General features: G+C 41.9%; 1 protein-coding gene across 9 annotated transcripts in view; it reads right to left on the bottom strand.

Moving 5' to 3' along the window:
* Window positions 1-25,088, bottom strand: part of LOC122550693 (glutamate receptor 4) — a 250,306-nt gene that overhangs the window by 77,461 nt on the left and 147,757 nt on the right. For all 9 annotated transcript variants that reach the window (XM_043691817.1, XM_043691813.1, XM_043691814.1 and 6 more), the window contains one exon: window positions 24,078-24,188. In XM_043691817.1, coding sequence (XP_043547752.1) covers window positions 24,078-24,188 — 111 coding nt within the window. The remainder of the gene's footprint in view (window positions 1-24,077; window positions 24,189-25,088) is intronic.

Below are 25,088 nucleotides of genomic sequence, written 5' to 3'. Positions count from 1 at the left end.
CTAAACAATCGAGGTGAATTTTCATCAGCATTAATGGGAATGAGATTCTAAGAGGTGCACTGTCTATTATGGTCGATGATACCAACGTTGCTTTGATGTTAGCCAAAATTTAACCTAGTATGCAGGCTGCTTGTGTAATTGACTTGCCATTACTATAATAATAGATGTTATTGCAAGATGACGAATTTCAAATATTTATGACTTGAATATAATATGAGGGAAATCAAATTCTCAAGTAAACATCATTAAAGCAATTTTGCTTTCAGAGATTTTGATCATTGCATCTCTGCTCCTGAAATTCTGCATGTAATAAATTAGTACAGATGAAACACTGCTTGCCACCTGGCCTATATAAAACATAGCAGCAAAGCCCTGTTAGAAATGAATCCAAACTCTGTAACAATTTGGAGTTTCAAAGTTAAACATGCACCAAAAGTAGCGAGAGGTAGGAGGCTGGACATCAAAATCAGCTTGAGAGGTCAGAGCACCTCTAAATTAATTTGTTGGACTGGATTTTACATGCTGCTGCTTGGCATTTGTTTTGGTGCAAAATAGCTTCATTAGTTAGCCCATCACCAGCCTGTCTGACCCAACCTATCTGCATAATACAGTAGCCTGTCCTCTCTAGGTATACTAAGAGTAGAAAATTAATTATTGACCTGGACAATATGCTGCCCAAGCCATAGACGGCTGGTAGGAAGTGGAAGTGTGCAGGCCATGTTTTGTTGCCTATATGGAAAAGGCCAGAAAAAGAAGAGGGAAATTTAATAATTTGCTGCGTTGTGTGCACTCTCTGAGATATCATCCCATGTTCCTTCAATGCCATCTGCTCTTCAAAACTCAACATCCCTTTCCCTTTCCCTAGGTTCCAGGATCCCTTTCCACCCTGAAACCCTGGGATTAACTTTGCTGGGTAGTCATGATTTTCCTTGGATTCCTTCCTGAAGTCCCAGCAATGCCCACTATTGAGCTGGGACTGATTGAGCTGTTGACCAATCAAGTTTTCCCAAAATCCCCAAGTGCAGGACTTCCTCCCATTCACCGGTGGAATCCCTAACCCTAACCACTTTTGCCTGGTCCCAATGTTTATTGCCAGGAGGCAGCCTGCTTCTGGACAAGTCAGACTGTGGCCTCTTCTCCTTTTTTGGGGGACCCAGAAGTCCATGCTCTTTCAAGAGTACAGCCCATACCATTTTGTGATGCTAAAAATCAACGTGTAATGATTGCACAGTCTCATGTAACACATCAAGGCTAATTCCCCAACAGAAACATTCAGACAGAGTTGTCCAAGGAGTATGCCTGAAGCAGATGTTAGGTTCACTTGTCTTTGTGAATTAGGGACCGAATGCCTTTATCAGAAGGCCCTGCCAAACTGGGTCATGACTGATTGAATGTACCACGACTGTTGCAAATAGTGCTCTAGAATAGAGCAGCCAATAGTATTGCAGTTATTCCTGAAATGATTATTGGCACAGACAGCCACCCAAGGCTGGAATCAAACCCAGCTCCCTGGCACAGTGAGGCAGGAGTGGTAACCACTGTGCCACAATTTTCTATGATTCTGTTACCAAACTGTTGCTGGTCCATTTTTGCCTCTTCTCAATTGCCTGCTCTCAATAAGCTATTGGATCTCATGCCCTACTTTCCAGCAAAAAGGCAAGAATATCTGGGCCACAAGTGATTGTCCTAGCTTACCATTGTTGTTGACATACCAATTTTCATAGAATGCATACAATGCAGAAAGAAACTATTCAGCCCACATCGATCCTCTGAAGAGCATTTCACTTTGACCCTGCACCCCACTGTATCCCCATAACCCTGCATTTCCCATTGCTAAACCACGTAGCCTTCGTATCTCTGGACACTACAGAACAATTTAGCATGACCAATCCACCTAACCTTGGACTATAGGAGGAAACCAGAGGACCTGATTGAAACCCACGCAGACACAGGGAGACCATGCAAACTCCGCACAGACAGCCACCCAAGGCTGGAATCAAACCCAGCTCCCTGGCACAGTGAGGCAGGAGTGGTAACCACTGTGCCACAATTTCCTGTGATGCTGTTACCAGCCTTTTTAAGCACTGCATCTGGAATCTAATTCTCGGCTATTGCCTGCCTGGGAGCATTAGATTTACTCACCAATATTATTGTCTTACCTTGATGGACACAAAACATAAATTTATTTTATGCTAAAGATGCAAGGTCATATGCTGTTTAGTTTTGATATCTGTTTCTAATTTGCTGAATTGTTGTGGCAAGGATTTGTAGCCTCCTGCACTGAGGTATAATTGAGAGTACCTCTCCTTTGCTTTTCATCCTCAGACCTGTACAATGAATAACTTCTTGAATTGCGAACAATTTATGTCATCCAGCTTAATTTGGACATATCTCACAGTAAATTTACAATAAACAAACTGCAACTTTCAAATAGAATGACTCTACTAAGTAATTTTGTCTCTGGAAATATATATTAGAAATTTAAGTGTTCATAGTGCAGTTTTATGATCATTTATATTAATTGTTCACAAAGTGCACCCTGCTGTGAATAGAAAGTCAAAATGAATCGTATTGTGTGTTGGATATTAAGGGACATGTTTCTCTGTTTTCTCCTCATGAGTGTTTTCCAGAGAATTAATGGACTAATTTGGAGAGGGATGTTGTGTCTACTAATACGAAACTGTTTTTTTTAAGAACTGATTTGAGTCTCGAGGCCTTCAAAATGCTATTCTCTCACAAAGGAAGCAGGATGTCATGTCACACAAAAATAGAAACAGTTTCTTGCTAGGTGAAGCATAAACACTTTGATGACAGTTTTAATCACAAAAGCCAAAACCAATGTTCTGGGTGCTGGATCGGCTGGTTTAAAGAGACACTTGGGACTAAATTCAATCACCGCCAAAAATAGGTGAGGGAATCCTGGTGCAGTTAACTCATACTAGACTCAGAATGAAATAAGCTGCTTGACTCAACTCATCTGTGCTGACCAGGTTTCCTAAAGTGTACTTATCCAATTGCCTGTGTTTGGCCAAATTTCTTCTATTTGTACACCTGTCCAAATATCTTTTAAATGTTACAAATGTACCCATCTCTACCACTTCCTCTGGCAGATCCTTCCATACGCATATCAGCCTCTGTGTGAAAAAGTTGCCCTTTCAAATCTTTCCCTCTCACTTTAAACCAAGCCATCTAGTCTTGGACTCCCCAGTCCTGGAGAAAAGACCTTGGTTATTCACTTTATGATTAGATTAGATTAGATTAGATTCCCTATAGTGTGGAAACAGGCCCTTCAGCCCAACCAGTCCATATCCACCCTCTGAAGAGTAACCCACCCAGACTCATTTCCTTCTAACTAATGCACCTAACACAATGGGTAATTTACCATGGCCAATTCACCTGACTTGCACATCTTTGGACTGTGGGAGCAAACCGGAGCACCCGGAAGAAACCCACACAGGCACGGGGAGAATGTGCAAACACCTCACAGACAGTCGCCTGAGGCTGGAATCAAACCAAGGACCCTGGTCCTGTGAGGCAGCAGTGCTAGCCACTGAGCTACTGTGCCGCCCCTTAACAGTTCAGCAATTATACCACTAGGCCATTGCTTCCCCCCAGAATATTCCAGATTTTTATTGAATTCAAATTTCACCATCTACCATGGCAGGATTCGATCCTAGGTCCCTAGCACATTATCTAGGTCTATGGATTAACAAATCCAGTGATAATTCCACTAGGCCATAACCTCCCCTATCTATGCTCATGATTTTATAAACCTCTATAAGGTCACCCATCACCCTTCTATCCTCCAGGGAAAAAAACATCCCAGACTTTCCTTAAAACTCCAGTCTTGGTAACATTCTTGTAAATCTTTTTTGCACCTTTTTCAGTTTAGTAACTGGAGCAGGGTGACCAGAATTGTACACAGTGCTCGAAATGTGGCCTTACTAATTCTTATACAGCTATAACACACACCTCAACTCCTGGTGAAGGGCTTATGCCCGAAACATCGACCCTCCTGCTCCTTGGATGCTGCCTGACTGACTGTGCTTTTCCAGCACCACATTTTTCGACAAAGATCTCCAGCATTTGCAGTCCTCACTTTCTCCACTCAATGCACTGACTGATGAAGGCAAGCTGGGCAAACACTTTCTTCACCATCCTGTCAACTTGTGATACAACTTTTAAGGAACTATCTAACTGCTCAGCTAGGTATAGTCATTGACTGCAAAAGATGGAAACAAGTCAATTTTGTGCTTACTGCTAATATCCTTAAATTTCAGAATCTAGTGCTGTTGATTGGCTGGGCTTTCACTAGATGACTACCTTTGTGAGTGGCTACCACCACTTCAAGTTAACTTGCATGTCCTAAAGAAGTGGTGAGGTTGGTAGCAGCAGATGCTAGCAGTCATGCAGGAAGTGAATCTGATCAGGAAAAGATTAACGAAAGGTGAGTGTGGACTCCAAGGGGGCCAGATGTGGCACTAGTCACCTAGGTGGAGCAAATGGAAAGTAGGAGAGATGCCCATAACCATAAGGGGCGAGGGAAGCAGTAGCAGCCGATTGCCATAGAAGGCCAATACCAGGATCAGGTCCTGAGGACCAGGATGCAGTACTGCAAGAAGTTCCATCTCCTTTAGAGATCTGGTCACAATCGATCAATGAATCTTTAAATGCTCTGTTCTGCCAACAGCATCAGTAACCTCAGACACTGGCCACCACATCACAGTCCCGTCACTTTCCCTCCGATAATCTCTACCAACTTGTTTCCATTCTTGGGATCCACACGCCCTTGTACAGCTTCACACTCTCCACATAGCTGCAAGCTTGTCATCTCCACCTCACTGCCTACACACTCTGCAAGCCAGGTCACCCAGGCAGATTAATGACACACACTTTGCAAGACAAAGACCACAGACACCAGAAGCTAATTGCACCTGAATGTCGTCACTATAGAGGAGACAGCACTAGTCATTATCGAGTTGGCTGTGAAAATAAAAGTATCCTCACAACTAATCATTCTTCTCTAATTCAACACTCTCTCCTGATGTACAAGCTGCAAACGGTGGAAACATGCATCTCTTACCTTCTCACTTCCCCAAAATCACAAACATGTACTGCTGGCATGTGTGCAACTTATGCAGCTGACTGCTACATAATGAAGCCATATATGGCTGCTGCCAGGATGCCAGGTATTGACCTGCATAATGTCCCACGTCAGCTGGATGTTGAATATGTGGAATTCCTTTCTGTTCTGTTATAGGGCAGTATTAGCACACAACATTCACAAAGTGATGTGCATTCAACGGCACCATTTACAATGGAGCAGCCTGCAATCACGGTCAAACCTCTTGAAGTGAAATGTAGTTAGCTTGCGTGCAAACCAATTTTTTTGTCTTGGAAAACAGAGAGAGTGGCAATTCCTCTGTCGAGGCTAGCAGGAGGCTCTGTGGTAGGACAGCAGCTCTGGGATAGGGAGGAAGGAGTGTGGAAAGGTGGAAAGGCTGGGGGATGCTTGAGATTCATATGGTGTTGAATCACAAAAAATTTGTTTGCAGATGCAGCAGGTAATTAAGAAGGCAAATGGAATATTGTCTTTCATTGCTAGAGGGCTGGAGTTCAAAAGCAGGAAGGTTAGGCTGCAGCTGTATATGGAGCTGGTGTGGTCTCCTTACATCAGAAAGGATGTACTGACACTGGAGTGGGGTGCAGAGGACGTTCACTAGGTTGATTCCGGAATTGAGAGGCTTGCCTTATGAGGAGAGATTGAGCAGACTGGGACTGTACTCATTGGAATTTAGAAGAATGAGGGGGGATCTTATAGAAACATATAGAATTATGAAGGGAATGGATAAAAGTAGAAGCAGGGAAAGGTGTTTCCACTGGTGGTTGAAACTAGTACTGGGGGCCCAGGCTTAAAATAAGAGGGAGCAGACTTAGGACTGAGTTGAGGAGGAACTTCTTCACTCAAAGAGTTATGAATCTGTGGAATTCCCTGCCCAGTTGAGGCTACCTTGTTGATTTTTTTTAAGGCAAAGATAGATAGTACTTTGAACAGCAAAGAAATTATGGGTTATGGTGAGTAGGCGGATGAGTGGAATTGAGTCCACAAACAGATCAACCATGGCCTTGTTCAATGGTGGAGTAGGCTCATTGGCCCAGATGGCCTACTCCTGCTCCTATATCTTATGTTCTTATGTCCAGCAGCTATCGACGGGACTCCACGATAGAGGGCTGCCTCCCAGATTCCAGGATCAAGGATATAACTGAATGGTTGCAGGTTATTTGGAAGAGAGAACGTGAACAGCCAATGTTGGGACCAACGACATTCAAAGAAAGAAAAATGAGGGCCTGAAAGCAGACTTTAGGGGTTACATATGAAATTGAATAGCAGGACTTCAGAGGTAGTAATCTCCACATTGCAAACAGTGCCACATAATACGACACATTACACTAGGATAGAGCAGAGAGACAGCATGGTTGGACAGCTGATATTGGAGGGAGGGCTTTAGATTTCTGAGGTATTGGAACTATTCCTGAGGGAGTTGGGATCTGTACAAGTTGGATGGATTACATCTGAATAGGAATGGGACCAATGTCCACAAGGGGATGCTGCCGGGTAGATTTAAATTAGATTGGCAGGAGTTTGGGACTGTAACAAGTAGTTCAGATGGGAGTGCAGAGATAGAACTAGAACTTAAAACATTAGTGAACCTAGAAGGCGGGGGAACAGACTCAATAACAGAGAAGTGTAGTTAGCAAGGTGATATGGAATCTATTTTAATGCAAAGAGCCTGGGGAATCAAACAGATGCACCGAGGATACAAAAAGGCTGGGGAATATGATACTACAGCTATGACCAATACCTGACTGAAAGATCAGTAGGATTGTCAGCACAACATTCCCGATTATAGGATATTCAGAGGGGATATAACAGGATAGGCAGTTGTAATATTGATCAAGAAATCAACTAAAGCAATGAAGAGGGATGATACGCTGGAAGGATTATCAAATATGGCCATAAGAGTAGAAGAAAGTAAGCACAAAAGGAGCAAGTGTGCTACTGGCTGTGTACTAAAGGCATTATAAAACAGGGAGACAGACTGGGTCAAATATGTATCAAATGTCAGAGATGTACAAGGATTTTAACAACCCAAATATTAACTAGTTTTAATGTACAAGGTAGCGAAGGAGAAAAATTTGTATATTGCATCCAGGAGACCACTTTAGTCAGTATATACAAAGCCCAGCATGAGAGAATGCAGTTCTGGGCATAATATTCAGAAATAAGTCCAGGCGGGAGGGGAGTATTTTGGATTTAGTGACCATAACTCAGTTGGATTTAGGATAGTTAAGAAAGAGGATAAGGATGGGTTGTGGTTGCGAGTTTTGAACTGAGGAATGGCTAATTTTATGAAGGTAGGATGCAATTTGACCAAAACGGACTGGGAGCATGCTATTGTGGATAAAACTGTGTCAGAGCAATGACAGGCATTCAAGGAGGAAATGGTGAGAGTACAGAGCAAATATAGACAAAGGATGGGATCAAGACTGGAGAAGCTTGGATGTCAAGAGACATAAAGGCATTGAATAAGAAAAGATACTGAGGGCTCAAAATGTCAGTGTCCCTGTAGGAGTATTAGGAGTTCAGATAGGAAACTTAAAAATGGAAATTAGGAAAACAAAGAAAGTGCATGAGAACACAATGGTGGGTAAAATAAAGGAAAACTCAAAGGTTTTTGTTAAATATATAAACAGCAAGAGAATAACTAGGGAGAATGGGGCCTTTAAGGGACCACGAGGTAATATGGATGGACCTGGATGATGCAGATAGTTCTTAATGAATATTTTGTATTGGTCTTCACAATGATTTGATTAGATTCCCTACAGTGTGGAAACAAGCCATTTGGCCCAATAAGTGCACCAACCCTGAAGACTAACCCACCCAGACCTCATTTCCCTCTGACTAATTCACCCTAATCTGCGCATCTGTGGATTGTGGGCGGAAACCAGAGTACCCAAAGGAAACCCACGCAGACACAGGGAGAACGTGCAATCTCCACACAGACAGTTGCCTGAGGCTAGAATCAAACCCGGGTCCCTGGTGCTGTGAGGCAGCAGTGCCAACCACTTGCCACCTATACTGGAGAAGGACAACATATTTATAGATATCAATCAGGATGGAGAATTGTAAAATATTTTTTAAAAATATAGAGAATATGGAGAATTGTAAAATATTTTTTAAAAATATAGAGAGGGAGGAGCAGTACTGGTGAGTTTACCTTAAAAGTGGATAAATCTGCAGGTCAGGTTGAGATGCATCCCCGGCTGTTGACAGATTCAAAGGAGGACATATCAGGGCATAATTTACAAATCGTCTCTGACCAAATATAAGATGCCAGAGTACCAGATGAACGCTAAGGTACCATTATTAAAAGAAGGATGAAGGGATGGACCAGGAAATTACAGGCCAGACAGTCTATTCTTGGTGCTTGGGGAGTTATTAGAAAAAACTCTGCGGACAGAATACATTTACACTTGGAGAGACAAAGAGTAATCAGGAATTGTCAGCATGGGTTTGTTAAGGTAACATTGTGTTGACAAATTTAATCATATTTTTTGAAAAGGTAACCAGGAGTGTTGATGAAGGTAATACAATTGATGTGGCCTATATGGAACTTTAATAAGATTTCTCATGTCAGACTGGTCAAGCAATTAAAAGTCTATGTGATCTAAGGGAAAGTGACATATTGGATCCAAAATTGGCCAAGAAAGTGATGGCAAAGGGATGTTTCTGCAACTGCAAGTCTGTCTGCAGTAGGATTCCAGAGGGCTAGATGCTGAGGTCCTTGTTGTTTGTGGTGTATATTCAGAATTTGGATGTAAATGTTGGGGACATGACCAAGACGTTTGTGGATGACATGAAATTGCTAAGGTGGTAAATAGTGTGGAGAACAGCCACACGGAGGCTGGAGTACCAATGGACTGATCAAGTGGGCAGAGCAGAGGTGAATGGAATTCCCACCTGGAAAAACATGAAGTATTGCATTTGGGAAGGACTAACATGGCAAGGGCTTTATTATAAATGGTAGGATGCTGGAAAGCACTAAAGATCAGAGGGACCTTGGCACACATTTCCACAGATTCCTGAAGGGGGACAAGACAGGTAGATGAGGTGGCTAAGAAGGCATATGGGAAACTTGTCTTTATTAGTTGAAGCACAGAATACAAGTGCAGGGAAATTATATAAAATGCTGGTAAGGCATAACTGGAGTACTGCATGTAGTTCTTGTCACCACATAACAGAAAGGATGTGCTGATACTAGAGAGAGTGCAGAGGCAATTTACCAGAATGCTGCCTGGGCTGGAGAATCTACGGTGTATGGAAAGATTGGATAGGCTGGAGTTGTTTTTCTTGGAGCAGCCAAATTTGAAAAGGGGGCTGGTAAAGGTGCATGAGATTGAGAGGTGCATGGATAGGAAGGCACTGTTTTCATTAGTAGAGAGGTCAATAACTAGGGACATTGATTTAAGATAGCAGGTAGAAGACTAAGAGGACAACTGAGGAGCATTTGTTATCACCCAGAGGGTTGTTTGAGTCTGGAATTCATTGCCAGAAATCAGAAACTCTTGTAATATTTTAAAGTAGTATTTAGATATTCACTTGTGTTGCTGTAGCCTCCAGAGTTACCGGCCAAAAGCTGGGACCATAAGAATAGGAACAGTGTAGATCATTTGGTGCCTTTAGCCAGCTCTTACTTCATTGGAGGCAGCTCAATGAGATTCACAAGGATTGTCTTATGAACAAAAGCTAAACAGGTTGGGACCCTACTCTTTGGGGTTTCGAAGAATGAGAGGTGATCTCATTGAAACATATCGGATTCTTAAGAGGCTTGACAGGAAAAATGATGAGAGGATGATTCTCCTCATGGGGGAGTCCAAGAACAGAGGGCAGAGTCCCAGAACAAAGGGACACCAATCTAAGACTGAGATGAGGAGGAATTTCTTCTTTCAGAGGCTTGAGAGTCTTTGGAACTCCTTGTCACAGAGAGCTGTGGGGGCAGAGTCTTTGTGTATATTTAGGCTGAGATAGATTGATTCTTGATCAGCAGAGGAACCAAAGATTATGTGGAAAGGGCAGTAAAGCAGGTATGAGGAATGTCAGATCAGCCATGATCTTATTGAATGGCAGTATGAGCTTTGTTCAGCACGCAGACTCAATGGGCCAAATGGCATCCGCCTGTGCTGTAAATGTCTATGGATCATTAAGCAGACAGCTTCAGTGGCCTCCTTTACACAGTGGATGGCAACCAACGAACAAGTGCAAACATCTTTTTCTTCAGACTGGAAAGAGCCTGACGCATATTAGTTCTTCATGACAGTCACCGTCGCAAATAGTGCAAATGCTGCACTTTTGAGGTTGTAAGCGTGACTGCTACATTTCCAAAAGAACATCCTTACAGACATGCAGCTGTCTCACAAGGTATTCCTCACTGTGGTTCAGGTAGAATTACTTCCTCGTGATCTGGCTTTCCCCCCTATAATCCTCCCAAGAGTGTGTGCACTGAAGATGCCATTTTGGAGTCCTAAGGGCATTTGTAGTGTTGAGAAAATTATTGCAAGAGATCCCAATTTCTTGCCCACTGACTTCAATAAATGATAGATTTGAAGCATAACAGATTTGAACAGGCACAGTAACCAGAACAATGGTAACCTGAAGTACTGATGAGCAGCATTTATAACGGCTGGGCACTATTTTAAAGAATAATCTACATAACAATCCATATGTGCTGTAATATGATAAAATCAAGTGCTTCGTTATGATAAGTGATTTGTTGTCAATCAGCAAACTACAAATGCAAACATTTTCAATGACTCTGATCCTTTCTGCAGAATGAACTGCTTGCGCAGCAAATCACACAAGTCATTGTTGTACTATATTCATAGATTGGTTGGCGGCTTTGCGTGCTTTTTCCGAATTATTTTCCCAATAATTCTGAAAAAAATTGCCCAAATTGGCCACTAATGATAGTTGATTAACATTGAATATTTTGCATCGCATTGATTTGACATTTTTTTTGAAACGGGTATGTGTCTTTGTTGGGACTTTAGAAGGAAGGAACTGAGTTGAAAATGTGCAGAAAGGGACAATGGGACAGATGATAATAAATGTGTGATTAAATTAGAAATAAATACAGGCTTTGATCACCTCAGCAATTGATTAAATTAGCAACTTAAACTCCTTGGCCACAGGCTGAAATCAGGTAAGGCTGGGACTGCTGAATGCACCACAAACAGAAAATAGGCAAATAGGGGGGTCGTATGTCAAGCAAAACATGAGTTGAAAATCAATCATTCGTAGATGAGAGGGAAATAAGTGTTAAGTTAGAATGTATAAAAAGAGATATTCCCAAATTGGACAATGACAGATTGTGGTGGACATTTGGAGAGAGAGTATTGGCATCTTTGAGAGGGTGTTTAGATAGAATGTAGCTAAGGACACGTAAGCTGTGTAGCTCAATGGTTAAACAATGACAAGGCCAAGAGAATGGGGTTGTATGTGTGAACAGCTTTCAGCCATACTCGGTTTGTGTCGTGTGCAGTACGGGTGTGGGGCTGCTGTGCCATTACGCTGTATCCCTGAACTCAAGTACACATGACAATAAAACCTAATTCTAAATTTTAACATGGATTTAGGATTCGAAGTGAGGGACATCATAAGGGCAGGGAGGTAACTAATGAGGTAAATTGGTAAAATTAATTTTGCTAGGTCTTGCAGTGAAAAAACTCTGCAGAACTTACACTAACCAACAAAAGGATAAGATCTAGTCCACGTTTTTTGTAGGTAGGCAGATTCAAGAAAAATATAGAGAAATCTAGAATTCTTCCTCATCTTCACTGATCTGACCAAAGGTATTGATTCTATGAATGGTATAGCGCTGTGGATAATTTTCTGTGCTTTGGTTATCTGTTGAAGTTTGTCACCATCCTTAACTCCTGAGACACCTGCATGATGATAAGACACAGGTGTCCCAAGCAGTGGACCTCTTACATTCAGACTGGAGTCAAACAAGGTTGTTCGATCACCTGCACCTTGCTTCATCACCAACCTGAATGTCACCCTACACCTCACTCGAGAGGATCTATCATTTCAAGTCATTCTCCACTGTCATCGGGATGGGAAGTGCTTCAAACCTGGTCACTTCTGGGTGAAAATAACTTCATCCCCACCCTCGACTTTCAGTTTGCGGATTATTGCTGTGTGGTTCACTCCACACAGGACATCCAAAGGACAATAAACTTTTTCAATGCCTCCCAAAGGTACTTGGCTTGTCCTCAACCATTCACCAAAACAAAGGTCTTCATCAACTTTCCCAGGTCAAAATGAGCTTCTTCCTCATCACCCTCATAGGCAGGCTCACTTTGAAGTATATATATGCAACATTTCATATATCTTAGAAGCCCCTTCTCCTCAGCAACTATCATCAATGAAGGAGTCCAGAGACATCTGTGCCAGTGATACCATTTGCAACTGTGACATGTTTACAACATCAGGGACCATTGAAGGCATACTATAAGACTGCTGTGTTGATCATCCTTCTATACTGCAATGAGTTATGGACTGTCTACTAATGTCACATTAAGATCCTTAAGAGCATCCACTGTCAGTGCCTTCTTTCAATCCTAAGGATCGAATGGAAGCCACAGGATCTGAGACTCCTCCTTATGTTCATTCCCCATATCTGTCTAACCTTGTATCACCGTCCTGTCGCGGACCATTGACCCACTGTAAAATTCTTCCCTGTTTAAGGGTTATGACTGTCAGCTTGCGCAAAGCATCAAGGTGACTCTCCCTTTCCTGAAGTCCCTCAATGTCTGTAACTCAGACTTCCAATCAGCAACTTCAAGCCAAAGTTGCTGAAGCTGTAGACATTTACTCCAGATATGGATGTCCAGGATTGCAGCACTTTCCATTGATTCCCATAGGCTGCAATCACGGAATTCCACTACCCTTGTTGTGCCTATCTAGTATTATCTACTTAAACAGTCAATTAGTTATTAATATGCACAGCTCAATAGAAAGCAGCACTCTCCAGCTTGGAAACAAAGGAAAAAGCCTCAGCTACCACTGGAGGCTGAAGAAAGGCAGAAAAAGGAGCCCACTTACCCTTCTGCAGTGAATTCCCACATGAGCCAAATACCTGATTCCACATTTGGTTTACGTCACACTCTGTGTGTCTCCTTACACCCAATCACTGAATCCTTCACCATCAACATCCTGGTGGTTATCATGATGCAAATTTAACAGAACAGTCATATAAATACTGTTAGTATAACAGCAAGTCAGAGGGTGGGTCAGGTAATTCATCACCTGACTCCCCAAAGCCTGTCCACTATCCACAAGGCACAAGTCAAAAATGTGATGGAATATGCCTCACTTGCCTGGACGATTGCAGTTCCAACAACATTCAAGGAACTCAGTACCATCCTAGACAAGACATGCAACTTGTTCAGAACTCTATTCATCTCATTAAACATTTACTGCCTCCACCACTGATTCACTATGGTAGCAGTGCATATCGCATACAAGATCTACAGCAGTAACTCATCCAATGATGGCACTTTCTGAACCTGTGACCACCGAAAAGGGCAAGGGCAGTAGATGCATGGGAACATGATTACCTGCAAGTTCCTTTCCAAGCCATACAGCATCCTGATGAAATAGAACCACATTGTCATTCCTTCACTTTCTCTGGGTTAACATAGAACATAGAACACTACAGCTCAGTACAGGCCCTTCGGCCTCGATGTTGTATCGACCTGTCAATCCAATCTGAAGCCCATCTAACCTACACTATTCCATGTATGTCCATGTCAAAGTACGTCAGGTTTCAAGCGATTGATTGTGATAGAGGACTCTCTAGTCAGTGGCTGACAGCGAGAAATAAGAATGGTGTGTTGCCTCCCTGGTGCCAGGATCAAGGATCTTTTGAAGACAGTGCAGAATATTCCCAAAGGGGAATAGGACCAGCAGGAGGTTGTTGTACACATTGGAACTAACGGCACAGGAAGGGGAAAGGATGAGATTCTGAAGGGAGAATACAGGAAGTTAGGCAGGAATTTAAAAAGGAGGTCCTTGAGGGTAGTAATATCTGGATTACTCCTGTTGCTATGAGCTAGTGGAAGTAGGAGAAGGAAGATAGAGCAGATGAATGAGTGGCTGAGCAGCTGGTGCAGAGGAGAAGGATTCACATTTTTGGATCATTACAATCTCATCTGGGGTAGAAGTGACCTGAATAAGAAGGACAGGTTGCCCCTGAATTGGAAGGGGGCTAACATACCACAGGAAAAGTTGCTAGAGCTGCTCAGGAAGATTTAAACTAATAAGGTGGGGGTGGCGGGGGGGGGATGTTGGGAGCCATGGAGATAGTGAGTAAAGAGACCAATCTGAGACTTGTACAGTCTTCAATGCAAGAGGCCTAACAGGGAAGGCAGGTGAACTCAGGGCATGGTTAGAAACATGGGACTGGGATATCACAGCAATTACAGAAACATGGCTCAGGGATAGGCAGGACTGACAGCTTAATTTTCCAGGATACAAATGCTACAGGAAGGACAAAAAGGGAGGGCAAGAGAGGAGGGGGAGTGGAATTTTTGATAAGGGATAACATTATGGCTGCACTTAGGGAGGATCTTCCTGGGAATACGTCCAGGGAAGTTATTTCGGTGGAACTGAGAAATAAGAAAGGGATGATCACCTTATTAGGGACCAATAGGGGGTATTATACACCCCCTATTGGTCAGAGGGAAATTGAGAAACAAATTTGTAAGGAGAATTCAGTTACCTGTAAGAATAATAGGGTGATTATGGTAGAGGATTTTAACTTTCCAAACATCGACTGGGACTGCCATAGTGTTAAGGGTTCAGATGGAAAGAAATTTGTTAAGTGGGTATAAGAAAATTTTCTGATTCAGTATGTGGATGTACCTACTAGAGAAGGTGCAAAACTTGATATACACTTGGGAAATAAGGCAGGGCAGGTGACTGAGGTGTCACTGGGGAGCACTTTGGGATCAGCGACCATAATTCTATTAATTTTAAAATAGTGACAGAAAAGGATAGACAGGCTCTAAAAGTTGATGTTCTAAATTGGAGGAAGGCCAATTTTGACAGTATTAGGCAAGAACTTTCAAAAATTGATCAGGTGCGGATATTTGCAGGTAAAGGGATGGCTGGAAAATGGGAAGCTTTTAAAAATGAGATAACAAGAGTCCGGAGACACATGTTCCTGTTAGGGTGAAAAGCAACACTAATAGGTGTAGGGAATGCTGGATGGCTAGAGAAAGTGAGGTTTTGGTCAAGAAAAAGAAGGAAGCATATGTCAGGTATACACAGTAGAGATTGAATGAATCATTAGAAGAGTATAAAGGCAGTAGGAGTATACTTAAGAGGGAAATCAGGAGGGCAAAAAGGGGACATGAGATAGCTTTTGCAAATAGTGTTAAGGAGAATCCAAAGGGTTTTTATAAAAACATGAAGGACAAAAAGGCAACTAGGGAGAGAATAGGACTCCTCAAAGATCAGCAAGGCAGCCTATGTGTGGAACTGCAGGAGGTGGAGGAGATACTAAATGAGTATTTTGCATCAGTGCTTACTGTGGAAAGGTACATGGAAGATATAGAATGTGGGAAAATAGATGGTGGCATCTTGAAAAATGCCCATATTACAAAGGTGGAAGTGCGGATGTCTTAAAATGCATAAAGATGGATAATTCCTCAGGACCTGATCAGGTATACCCTCGAACTCTTTGTGATTGACGGGCCCTTTGCTGAGATATCTATTTCATCGATAGTCACATGTGTGGTGCCGGAAGACTGGAGATTGGCTAATGTGGTGCCACTATTTAAGAAAGAGGGTAAGGAAAAGCCAAGGAACTATAGACTCCAGTGGTGGACAAGTTGTTGGACAGAATCCTAAGGGACAGGATTTACATGTATTTGGAAAGGCAAGGACTGATTAGGGACAGTCAACATGGCTTTATGTGTGGGAAATTGTGTCTCACTAACTTGATTGAATTTTTTGAAGAAGTAACAAAGTGGACTGATGAGGGCAGAGCAGTGGACTTGATCCATGTGGACTTCGGTAAGGCCTTAGACAAGTTTCCTTACGGTAGACTGGTTAGCAAGGTTAGATCACATGGAATACAGGGAGAACTAGTCATTTGGATACAGAACTGGCTGGCAGGTAGAAGACAAGAGGGTGGTGGTGGAGGGTTGCTTTTCAGACTGGAGGCCTGTGACCAGTGATGTGCCACAAGGATTGGTGCTGGGTCCACTGCTTTTCGTCATTTATATAAATAATTTGGATGTGAACATAGGAGGTACCGTTAGTAATATTGCAGATTACACCAAAATTGGAGATTAGTGGACAGTGAAGAAGGTTGCCTTAGAGTACAATGGGATCTTGATCAGATGGGTCAAAGGGCTGAGGAGTGGCAGGTGGAGTTTAATTTAGATAACTGTGAGGTGCTGCATTTTGAGAAGAGAAATCAGAGCAGGACTTATACACTTAATGGTAAAGTCCTGGGGAGTGTTGTTGAACAAAGAGTGCAGGTTCATAGTTCCTTGAAAGTGGAATCGCAGGTAGATAGGATATGCTTGGTATGGTTTGGTATGCTTTCCTTTTTTGGTCAGACCATTGAGTATAAGAGTTGGGAGGTCATGCTGTAGCTGCACAGGACATTGGTTAGGCCACTTTTGGAATATTGTGTGCAATTCTAATCTCTCTTCGCTCGGAAGGATGTTGTGCAACTTGAAATGGTTCAGAAAAGGTTTGTAAGGATGTTGCCAGAGTTGGAGGGTTTGAGCTAAAGGGAGAGGCTGAATAGGCTGGGGCTATTTTCCGTGGTGCATCGGAGGCTGAGGGTTGATCTTATAGAGGTTTATAAAATCATGAGGGGCATGGATAGGGCAAATAGACAAGTTCTTTTCCCTGGGTTGGGGGAATGCAGACCTAGAGGGCATAGGTTTAGGGTGAGAGGGATAAGATTTAAAAGAGACCTAAGGGACAACATTTTCTTGCAAAGGGTGAAGTACGTATGGAATGAGCAGCCAGAGGAAGTGGTGGAGGTTCGTACAATTACAACATTTAAAAGGCTTTGGATGGGTACATGAATAGGAAGGATTTAGAGGGATATGGGCCAAGTGCTGTCAAATGGGACTAGATTAGGTTAGGATATCTGGTCGACATGGATGGGTTGGACCAAGGGGTCTGTTTCCATTCTGTTCATCTCTATGACTCTAACTTCTTTCCTAACAGCACTATGAAAACATTACATCCATGAAGCAGAGTGATTCAAATACATGGCTCACCATCACCTTCCCAAGGACAATCAGGTATTGACAATACATGTCAATCTTGCCAGCAGTGGTTATATCACTAATATGAATTAATTTTAACAAACTGAAAGTGAGTCTGGAGTGTGTGTTGTGGTGCAGACTGTGGAGAGAAGAGGGGAGAGGTATGAATATGCTTCCTAAGTTTCCTTCTGCCTTCCTGTAGTTTCTGCAGCCTCAACTGTCCAGGTGTTGACTTCTTTAAAGTAACCCATCTTTTTATTCCTTTTATTAGATACTCTAACCCATGACCGGATGGACTTGTCATCATATCCACCCTCCCTAATAGCCTCCAGGTTCTCTGGATAAATGTGTTGTTCTTGGAAAAAGCCTTGGGCAAGCCCATCAATTATTTGTTTCTCAACCTGCAAACACTCTCTCTTTTGCAACAGGAACTTCCAGCAGACCCTTCCACTTTTTGTGTTTTTGTGAAGTGATGATCACAGGCACAACAAGATCAATCTAGATCCAATTGCTCTGCATCAAAAGCAGGCCAGTTTCACATATTGTGAGAAACAGAACTCACTCACAAATCAGCCTGAGACAAAGCCTTGGAAACGAGAACAATTTATTACAGCCTTGCAAGTACCGGACGCCCTCTGCAATCAAGCAAAAATGCGCGCGTAACAAAACATGTAAACTTTCTTTGTTCAGTTTACAAGTTGCTGAATCACGCCTCCCTTTTCTCATTGGTCTAATCTCATCCTCACTTGTTTTTTTCTCTAGTTATTTTCTTATCTGGCCATCCTGCTGTCCTTGTATGTCTGCATTCTTTGTTCCTTGTTTGTTACAGCTTGTTCTTTTATCCAGTTTCTCTTATCATACTATAAGCTTTATTGTGAAATGCCCCTGCTGCTTCTTTTGTCAGCTACAACCCTTCATAGTTATTTCCTCGCTTAAAACTATTTTGTTTAAAAGATCCTCTATATTCATTAAAGTCTTAGCCTTAAGTATGCTACATGCTACAAGAATTCCGTGACCGTTTGTATAATGTCCCACCCCCGCAACACCCCACCCCCCCCACCTGCAGAAACTACATTTCTAACCTCCCACACATATCAAAAAAATCAATTTCTTTGATTATGTATCTTGTATATTGAAAAAAAAGTTATTCCATGACAAAAGGACATGTACATAATAAGTAATTTATTCTCTTTTTTGATTCTGATGCAGTCACTGAGCAATCCTAGCTTTTTATATTTTTATTTCTTATTTATACCATGCGTAGATTCTCTTTCTTATATCCTTGCAGTTCCACATCATGAACTCTTCAGAGTCAACATTCATTGGCTGCATTGATTTACACTTGCAGGTGCACAATAAATTTCCAATTGTCACACTAGACTAAGCACTGCCCGTCTTCTCATCCACATGACATAAAGAGGTTGTTACAGGGTCAGTGTTCAGATAAATGTAATTAACTGTTCTAATTCTGTAAAACAGTAACAAGCCAGAGGTTCATTTATCAAAGCAATTTATTCCAAAGCTTCCCTTAAGCAATTACATTTTGACAATTTCCAATTCCTATCTATCTGAATTGAATAAAAAAAGACTTTGTCCCTGTTGGTAAGGTAGGTCTGTTTTACTTGTACTGCTTCTGTTCTAAGATCTTGAATACTCCTCTCCAGGCTAGGAATGTTGCAAGGACTGAAATACAGCAAATTAATCCAGTGTCAGTACTCCCTCCTCAGCCCTCTCACAGAACCAGCACTGAAATCAGCTGCCAATTTAATTGAACTAATTATACATTTGATTTAAACTGTCAGTTCATTGCTTGTAAATACAAATTGGTTCAGGAAGTAGATATTTATTGATGGAATATAAGTTGACTAAAATTCTGCTCTTATTAGACAAACTTTTGTTGATGCATTTGACACATTTATCTTTCAGAAAAGACATAGAAAGCAGTCCTTACTTAATATTCCCTCGAGACATTTAACATCACCAGTTTCATCCATATTCTTCTAACCGTTCTTATCGTGTTAGAAAGTAATTTTTCTTAAGTAATAATTTTAAGTCCTTTATAACATTTTTTTGGTTTTGTATTAGCCCTGCTTGTATGACTAAAATTACTGGGTATTCCTTTCAGTCTCTCTGTTATGTTATTGTTTTGCATTCAAGCAAATGGATAAAGTCAGTGCTGGGACTATAATATATTTCCCAGAATCTGACTTTGGCTTGACTAGGTAGCTTGGGCTGCAATGTTTGGGTGGGATTTAACACCTTCTGGGGACAGCTGGGAAGTCATAACTGTATAGTCAGATTTGAACTGGAACACCCACTGCCTCTCCAATCCCACCCATTAAGCCAGTGTGGGGAAGTTTAAGGTCGAACTTCCCTCTCTTGGGTCAATTGAAACCTTTAATTGTCCAACTAATAGCAGGAAAGAGGTCTTATTAGATCTTGCAGACTGCCAGTTATGTTCTGGGGCCCAGTGAATAACTCTACTAGACACTCATCTCATAACTGGCCAGGACTCAGCTGAACCTGGAATACCTGCCACACTCAACTTCTCCTCAGATTCCGGAGATACTTCTGGTATAGGGTCACCTGCAGTACCAACAATGGCCACTGTTCCCTGTGGCACTGTGAACTGTTGACTCTCGAATACAGGTAGACAATCCTTTATCGGAAATTCTGAAATCCAAAAAGCTTCAAAATTTGCAGTTTTTCTCATGAAGTCTTTTTTTCTCCATAACAAGGCTGTTTGGCATGCAAACAGTTCACCCAACTCCACACCGACTCGACGCATGTCACTCACATGTGACGTAATGACGTAGCCCAGCACTGGTGCCAATTCTGTTTCAGCGCTCGTAGTAATCATAGGTTACTGTTTGGTAATTTTTAAAAATTTTACTATGAGAATGTTACTTAATCCTTTATCCGAAAGCCAGCTAGTCCGAAGGGTTTCGGATAAAGGATCGTCTGCCTGTAGTTCTTTGAGGTGGGCTTCTTTCCTTTAAAGGTATGGCAATCCCAAAGGTAAGGTACAGTTTATTTGTTCAAGATTTGATCCCATCAGGGCTTGCCCTCAGTCTGCAAAAGGTCAGCATGTCTGAAAGTCGAGCAGTCCCGCAATATTAAAAAGCAACGTTAATCCAGCTCTGCGCACAAGCTCATCTTAAACTTGCTACATTCTGTTTGAGTGCTGAGAGTCCAACCGATGATACTGAGAGGTTGTAATGTAACCTGGGAACTCAGTGTTCCACAGCAACATGAAGAAATAATGTCTTGTGCATATATAGCATCGTTTACAATTTACAGACACAACTCAAACACACTTCACTTTGAACTATAGTGTGTGATTCACAGGGAATCTCTCGGTTGTATACGTTCAGTGGAAGAATTACAGAAACCTAGGAAAAGACAACATAAATAGCAACAATTTGATTTTGTTGCCGTTTGCTTCAAACAAAACTCTTCTTATTCTCTTCAAGTACAGTTAAGTGATCTTCCATCGCTACCTAAACTACAGGGAAAAGCACACTCATCTGAAAGAGGGCAACTCTGAATTTAGCGCTCACTCTGCACCTCACTGGATGGCTGCTAAAGTTATACACTAACATCCTGGAGCAAGGCCTGTACCCACACCATTCTAACACGAATAGAAACTGAGCTGATACTGCAGCCACAGCATTCTAAAAATGGGGAGAGTCTAAATCTGATTTTCACTGGGAAACAAGGTCTCTGAAATGTAACTGAAATTGAGGAGTGTGGGAGTGGCGGGGTGGGGTACAGCAAAATCTATGGGAAATTCCTTCCTTTACATTATTGGAAAGTTTAACATAAATCATAACTCTTCCTCATGATTGCATCAACATTTTCTAAACTCTGCTGGGTCTGGGGAGGCATGGAGGGAGTGGGGATACTGATTCACAGCTGGAAAACCTAGAAATGCTAGGAATGCAGAGGTCCTGGTGAATTCAATGGCAGGAGCTTATCAGAATATTCCCATTTGACAGCTAACCAGAGGCTGGCTGGCTGCACAGTAGGAATGCCTGTGTTATAAGACAGCAGCGGACACCACTGAGGCCAATAACAGCAATGGTAAACATTGGGAACAGTGAGGACAGACTTAGAGAATTTTGGAGAAAGGAAGGGGTGATGTGTAGGGGAGTGTGGGGGGAACTGTGGTTGGGAATGGAGAGGACTCAGGGCCCTGGGAGATTGAAGAGAGCAAAGAATAGTTAGAGTATTCCAAAAGACTGTGGTAAAGGGTTTTGAAAGATTCCAAAAGATGAGGTGATTGTGGAAGGGGTCAGCTGAACATGGGAGAGATGGTTTCTGGAGACTGGGTGGAGGGAGACATATAGTGGCTGGTTTGCTTGAGGAACCTTGGATTTTTCTGCTGGATTTGGCATCCGCCTCACTTCAGTTGATAGATTTCCCATCTCTTGGGTAACCCAGTGAACAGGTATTAAATTATTGACAAAAGCTGAGGCACAGAACATCATCTACCTCCATAATGACTGCTCAGAAGCTGTTTATTCACCCAATCTCAAAACATTTCCTGTGAAAACAATAATCGGTGTATCTGAGGCCAATAACAAACAGCACTGCGCAGTTTTACCAATTGAACAACCTTCCAGCCCATTCCTATCTATTTTCTCAGGAGGACATTGTCCTGCTCTTCAGTGGGTCCTGGGACTGCACTACGCAGCCAGCAGTCAAATCAATGGCTATTACCAGTAGCCCCTATAGTATTGGCTGGCTTAGTAAGAGAACATGTAGCCTCAGTACTGTCACTGTTTGGGACTGTACCTGGAGGATAAACCTGCATCAATAATTGTGCCCCCTTAAATACAGGTCTAGGTGTGGCAGAGCTAGTCGGGCAAGTGCCAGTGAGTTGGGTGGTGTTGGATGTCACTAAAGGCAGGAGGTAGCACTGCCAATGAAGCAGCCACTGCCAAAGTGCCACAAAAAATGCCAACCGTATCTCCCTCCCCTCTTTCCATCCATCTCCCAAACCTGTAGCACAGTGGCACGGATTAGCACTGCTCCCTCACAGTGCCAGGAACCTGGGTTCGTTGCCATCTTTGGGCAGCTCTCTGTGTGGTTTGTGCATTCTCTATGTGGGTTTCTCCAGGTGCTCCGGTTTCCTCCTACAATCCAAAGATGTACAGGTTGGCCATGCTAAGTTGCCGATAGTGTCCAGGGATGTGCAGGCTAGGTGGATTAGCCATGGGAAATACAGAGTTACAGGGATACGGTAGGGGGGTGGGTCTGGTGAGATGCTTTTTGGTGTGGACCCGATGGGTTGACTGGCCTGTGTTCATACTGTAGAGATTCTGTGATTCTATGTAGCCCATTAGAAGGAGTTACTGTGGTCTCTCTAGTAGTGGACTCCCAAGGCCATTGGTAAAGTTTGAGCAAAGGTTGGAACAGGCCCCTTCTTGAACAGTAATGTGGCTTAATTGGGCTCCTCCAGGCAGACAGATCATCTGTCACATTTCTTGACAAGATGGCATGTTGGCAGGAACACATTGGGTGCACCAGCTGGTGTCTTCCCATCTTATTTTCTCATCCTTTCAACCATCTGGCCCCATGCCAAAGTGCCAGTAAAATTCAGCCCTTTCTCATGCTTCCCCTGTTGATTGCGTTGCTTTGAATACTGATCTCACACGTTACGTACAGAGGAACCTCGATTATCTGGCACTTGATTATCTGAATTTTGGATTATCCAAACAAGATCACAAGATCCTAATGCTTGGCTAAACTATGTTATCTGGCATTTGATTTACCAAACAAAATAGTTCCCACACAGGTCCTTCGGATAATCGAGGTTCCTCTGTACGTTAAAAAATAGGAGCAGGAGTAGCTTATTCAGATGTTGGAGCCAGTTCCACCATTCAAGATTATCATGGCTGATTATCCAACTCAGTAACCTGTCCGCACTTCCTCCCATACCCTTCGATCCCTTCAGCTCCAAGAACGATATCCAACTCCTTCCTCAAAACATTCAATGTATTGGCCTCAGCCATTTTTTGCAGCAGGCTGTTCCGCAGGCCACAGGCCATTAAACTGATTATCAGCAGGAGTTCTTTTCTGAGACATTCTGTGACCCTGCTCTGACATTGACAAACAGGAAGAAGCAACTCATGTGATTTATTGTCAGGTCAATGAACTTTTTGCTTCATGTTGCAAAAGGAAGGTAGTGGTTGAAACTCATCTCAGGCATCATTCAGATATACACACGAAAACAGAAAAACAGTAGCCCATCTTCTCCTTTTAATATATCATTTTGTTTAATATGCTACTTTTTTAAAAAAATTAGTATTCCTCTCATGGCTTGGAATTTAATAAGTAACAACAATGTGTTTAAAGAGCCATAAATCCCTAATGATCAAGTTGTCACTTCTGTATTAAGTAAAGATAAGACTATTTTTGAAGTTGAGATAGTAAAAGATTGTTCAGCCATATTGTTACTCTGTCAGGCCTGTCTTGTGAAAGGTTGTAAGCTGCTGACCAGATGATTGCAGGTTGACTTTATTCCCCTGGCTGTTCTTATACGGTTAAGATATAAACAGGAAAAGAGAATGTGCTGGAGAACAATTGAAACACCAATGATTTAAAGACAAAAGTAATACATTCTCTGGCTTTAACACTGGTGAAGTAAGAAATGAAAACCAGACAATGTTGGGCTGTACAGGTAAGTAGTGAAGAAAAAGAAACAATTGGCTTACCAATATCGTAGTGACATAAACAGTCCTGTTTTCCATGGCAGAAGAATCATTCGGAAACATCATCTCATTCTGAATGAGAACTAGCTTGTCAGCATCACTCCAGTAGCCAATCTAAGAAACAGGACATATGTAGTTAATGCCTGGATTTTCTCCGTTTCGCTTTTGTGTTGCTATAATCATTATGAATCTATTCACTGAAAGACTCGGGCTATTACTAGAACATTGCCAGTTAACTGCAAATGATGAAATAACAGGTTGCCAAAGCTTTTTGATAAAATCATTTCAATAAAGACAATATTCTTTTAAATCAAAAGAGGTACTAGATGTGATAAAGGGACATAAACTTATTATTATTTGTGAATTTCAGTTCGAAAGTAATGGACAAATGCATTTCTGTTTTCAGTTTTGTGAAAATCTGATTTTATTTTTGAAGTCAAGAAGTCATTTTCAACAGTGAGTATTTTAAAAAAAGCATTCCAAACAATCCTGTGATGTGAGAAAAATGATTAGCAAAATACCCATGGAGATAATTGCCATATCGTTTGCAATATTATTATTCAGATATAAAAGGGTGAATTATTCCTTTGATATTTGAAATAAGTTTTAAAATAGTTCTTGCACAGTCTAATAAATTCTGTATTCTTCTTTAGTATCATAAACATTTATAATCTTTTCTTAAAAGTACATTGGCAGCCTCATAAATATTTTCATTGACAGACTTCAGGGTAAAAATGGAAAAAGCACAAAACTCATGTCTATCAAGCCACGTTTCACTCTGGGATCAGTATTAACCAATATCACAATCAGTAATATTGGGATCATTAAGATTAGATTAGATTCCCTACAGTGTGGAAACAGGCCCTTTGGCTCAACAAGTCCACACTGACCCTCCGAAGAGTAACCCATCCAGTCCTATTTCACTCTGACTATTGCACCTAACACTATGGGCAATTTAGCATGGCCAATTCACCTGATGATAATCTTTGGACTGTAGGAAGAAACTGGAGCAAA

Source organism: Chiloscyllium plagiosum, chromosome 6 (genome assembly GCF_004010195.1).
Source record: "Chiloscyllium plagiosum isolate BGI_BamShark_2017 chromosome 6, ASM401019v2, whole genome shotgun sequence".
Taxonomy (NCBI): domain Eukaryota; kingdom Metazoa; phylum Chordata; class Chondrichthyes; order Orectolobiformes; family Hemiscylliidae; genus Chiloscyllium; species Chiloscyllium plagiosum.
Note: the sequence above shows the minus strand (reverse complement) of the source record. Positions and strands in the feature narration are given on the sequence as shown.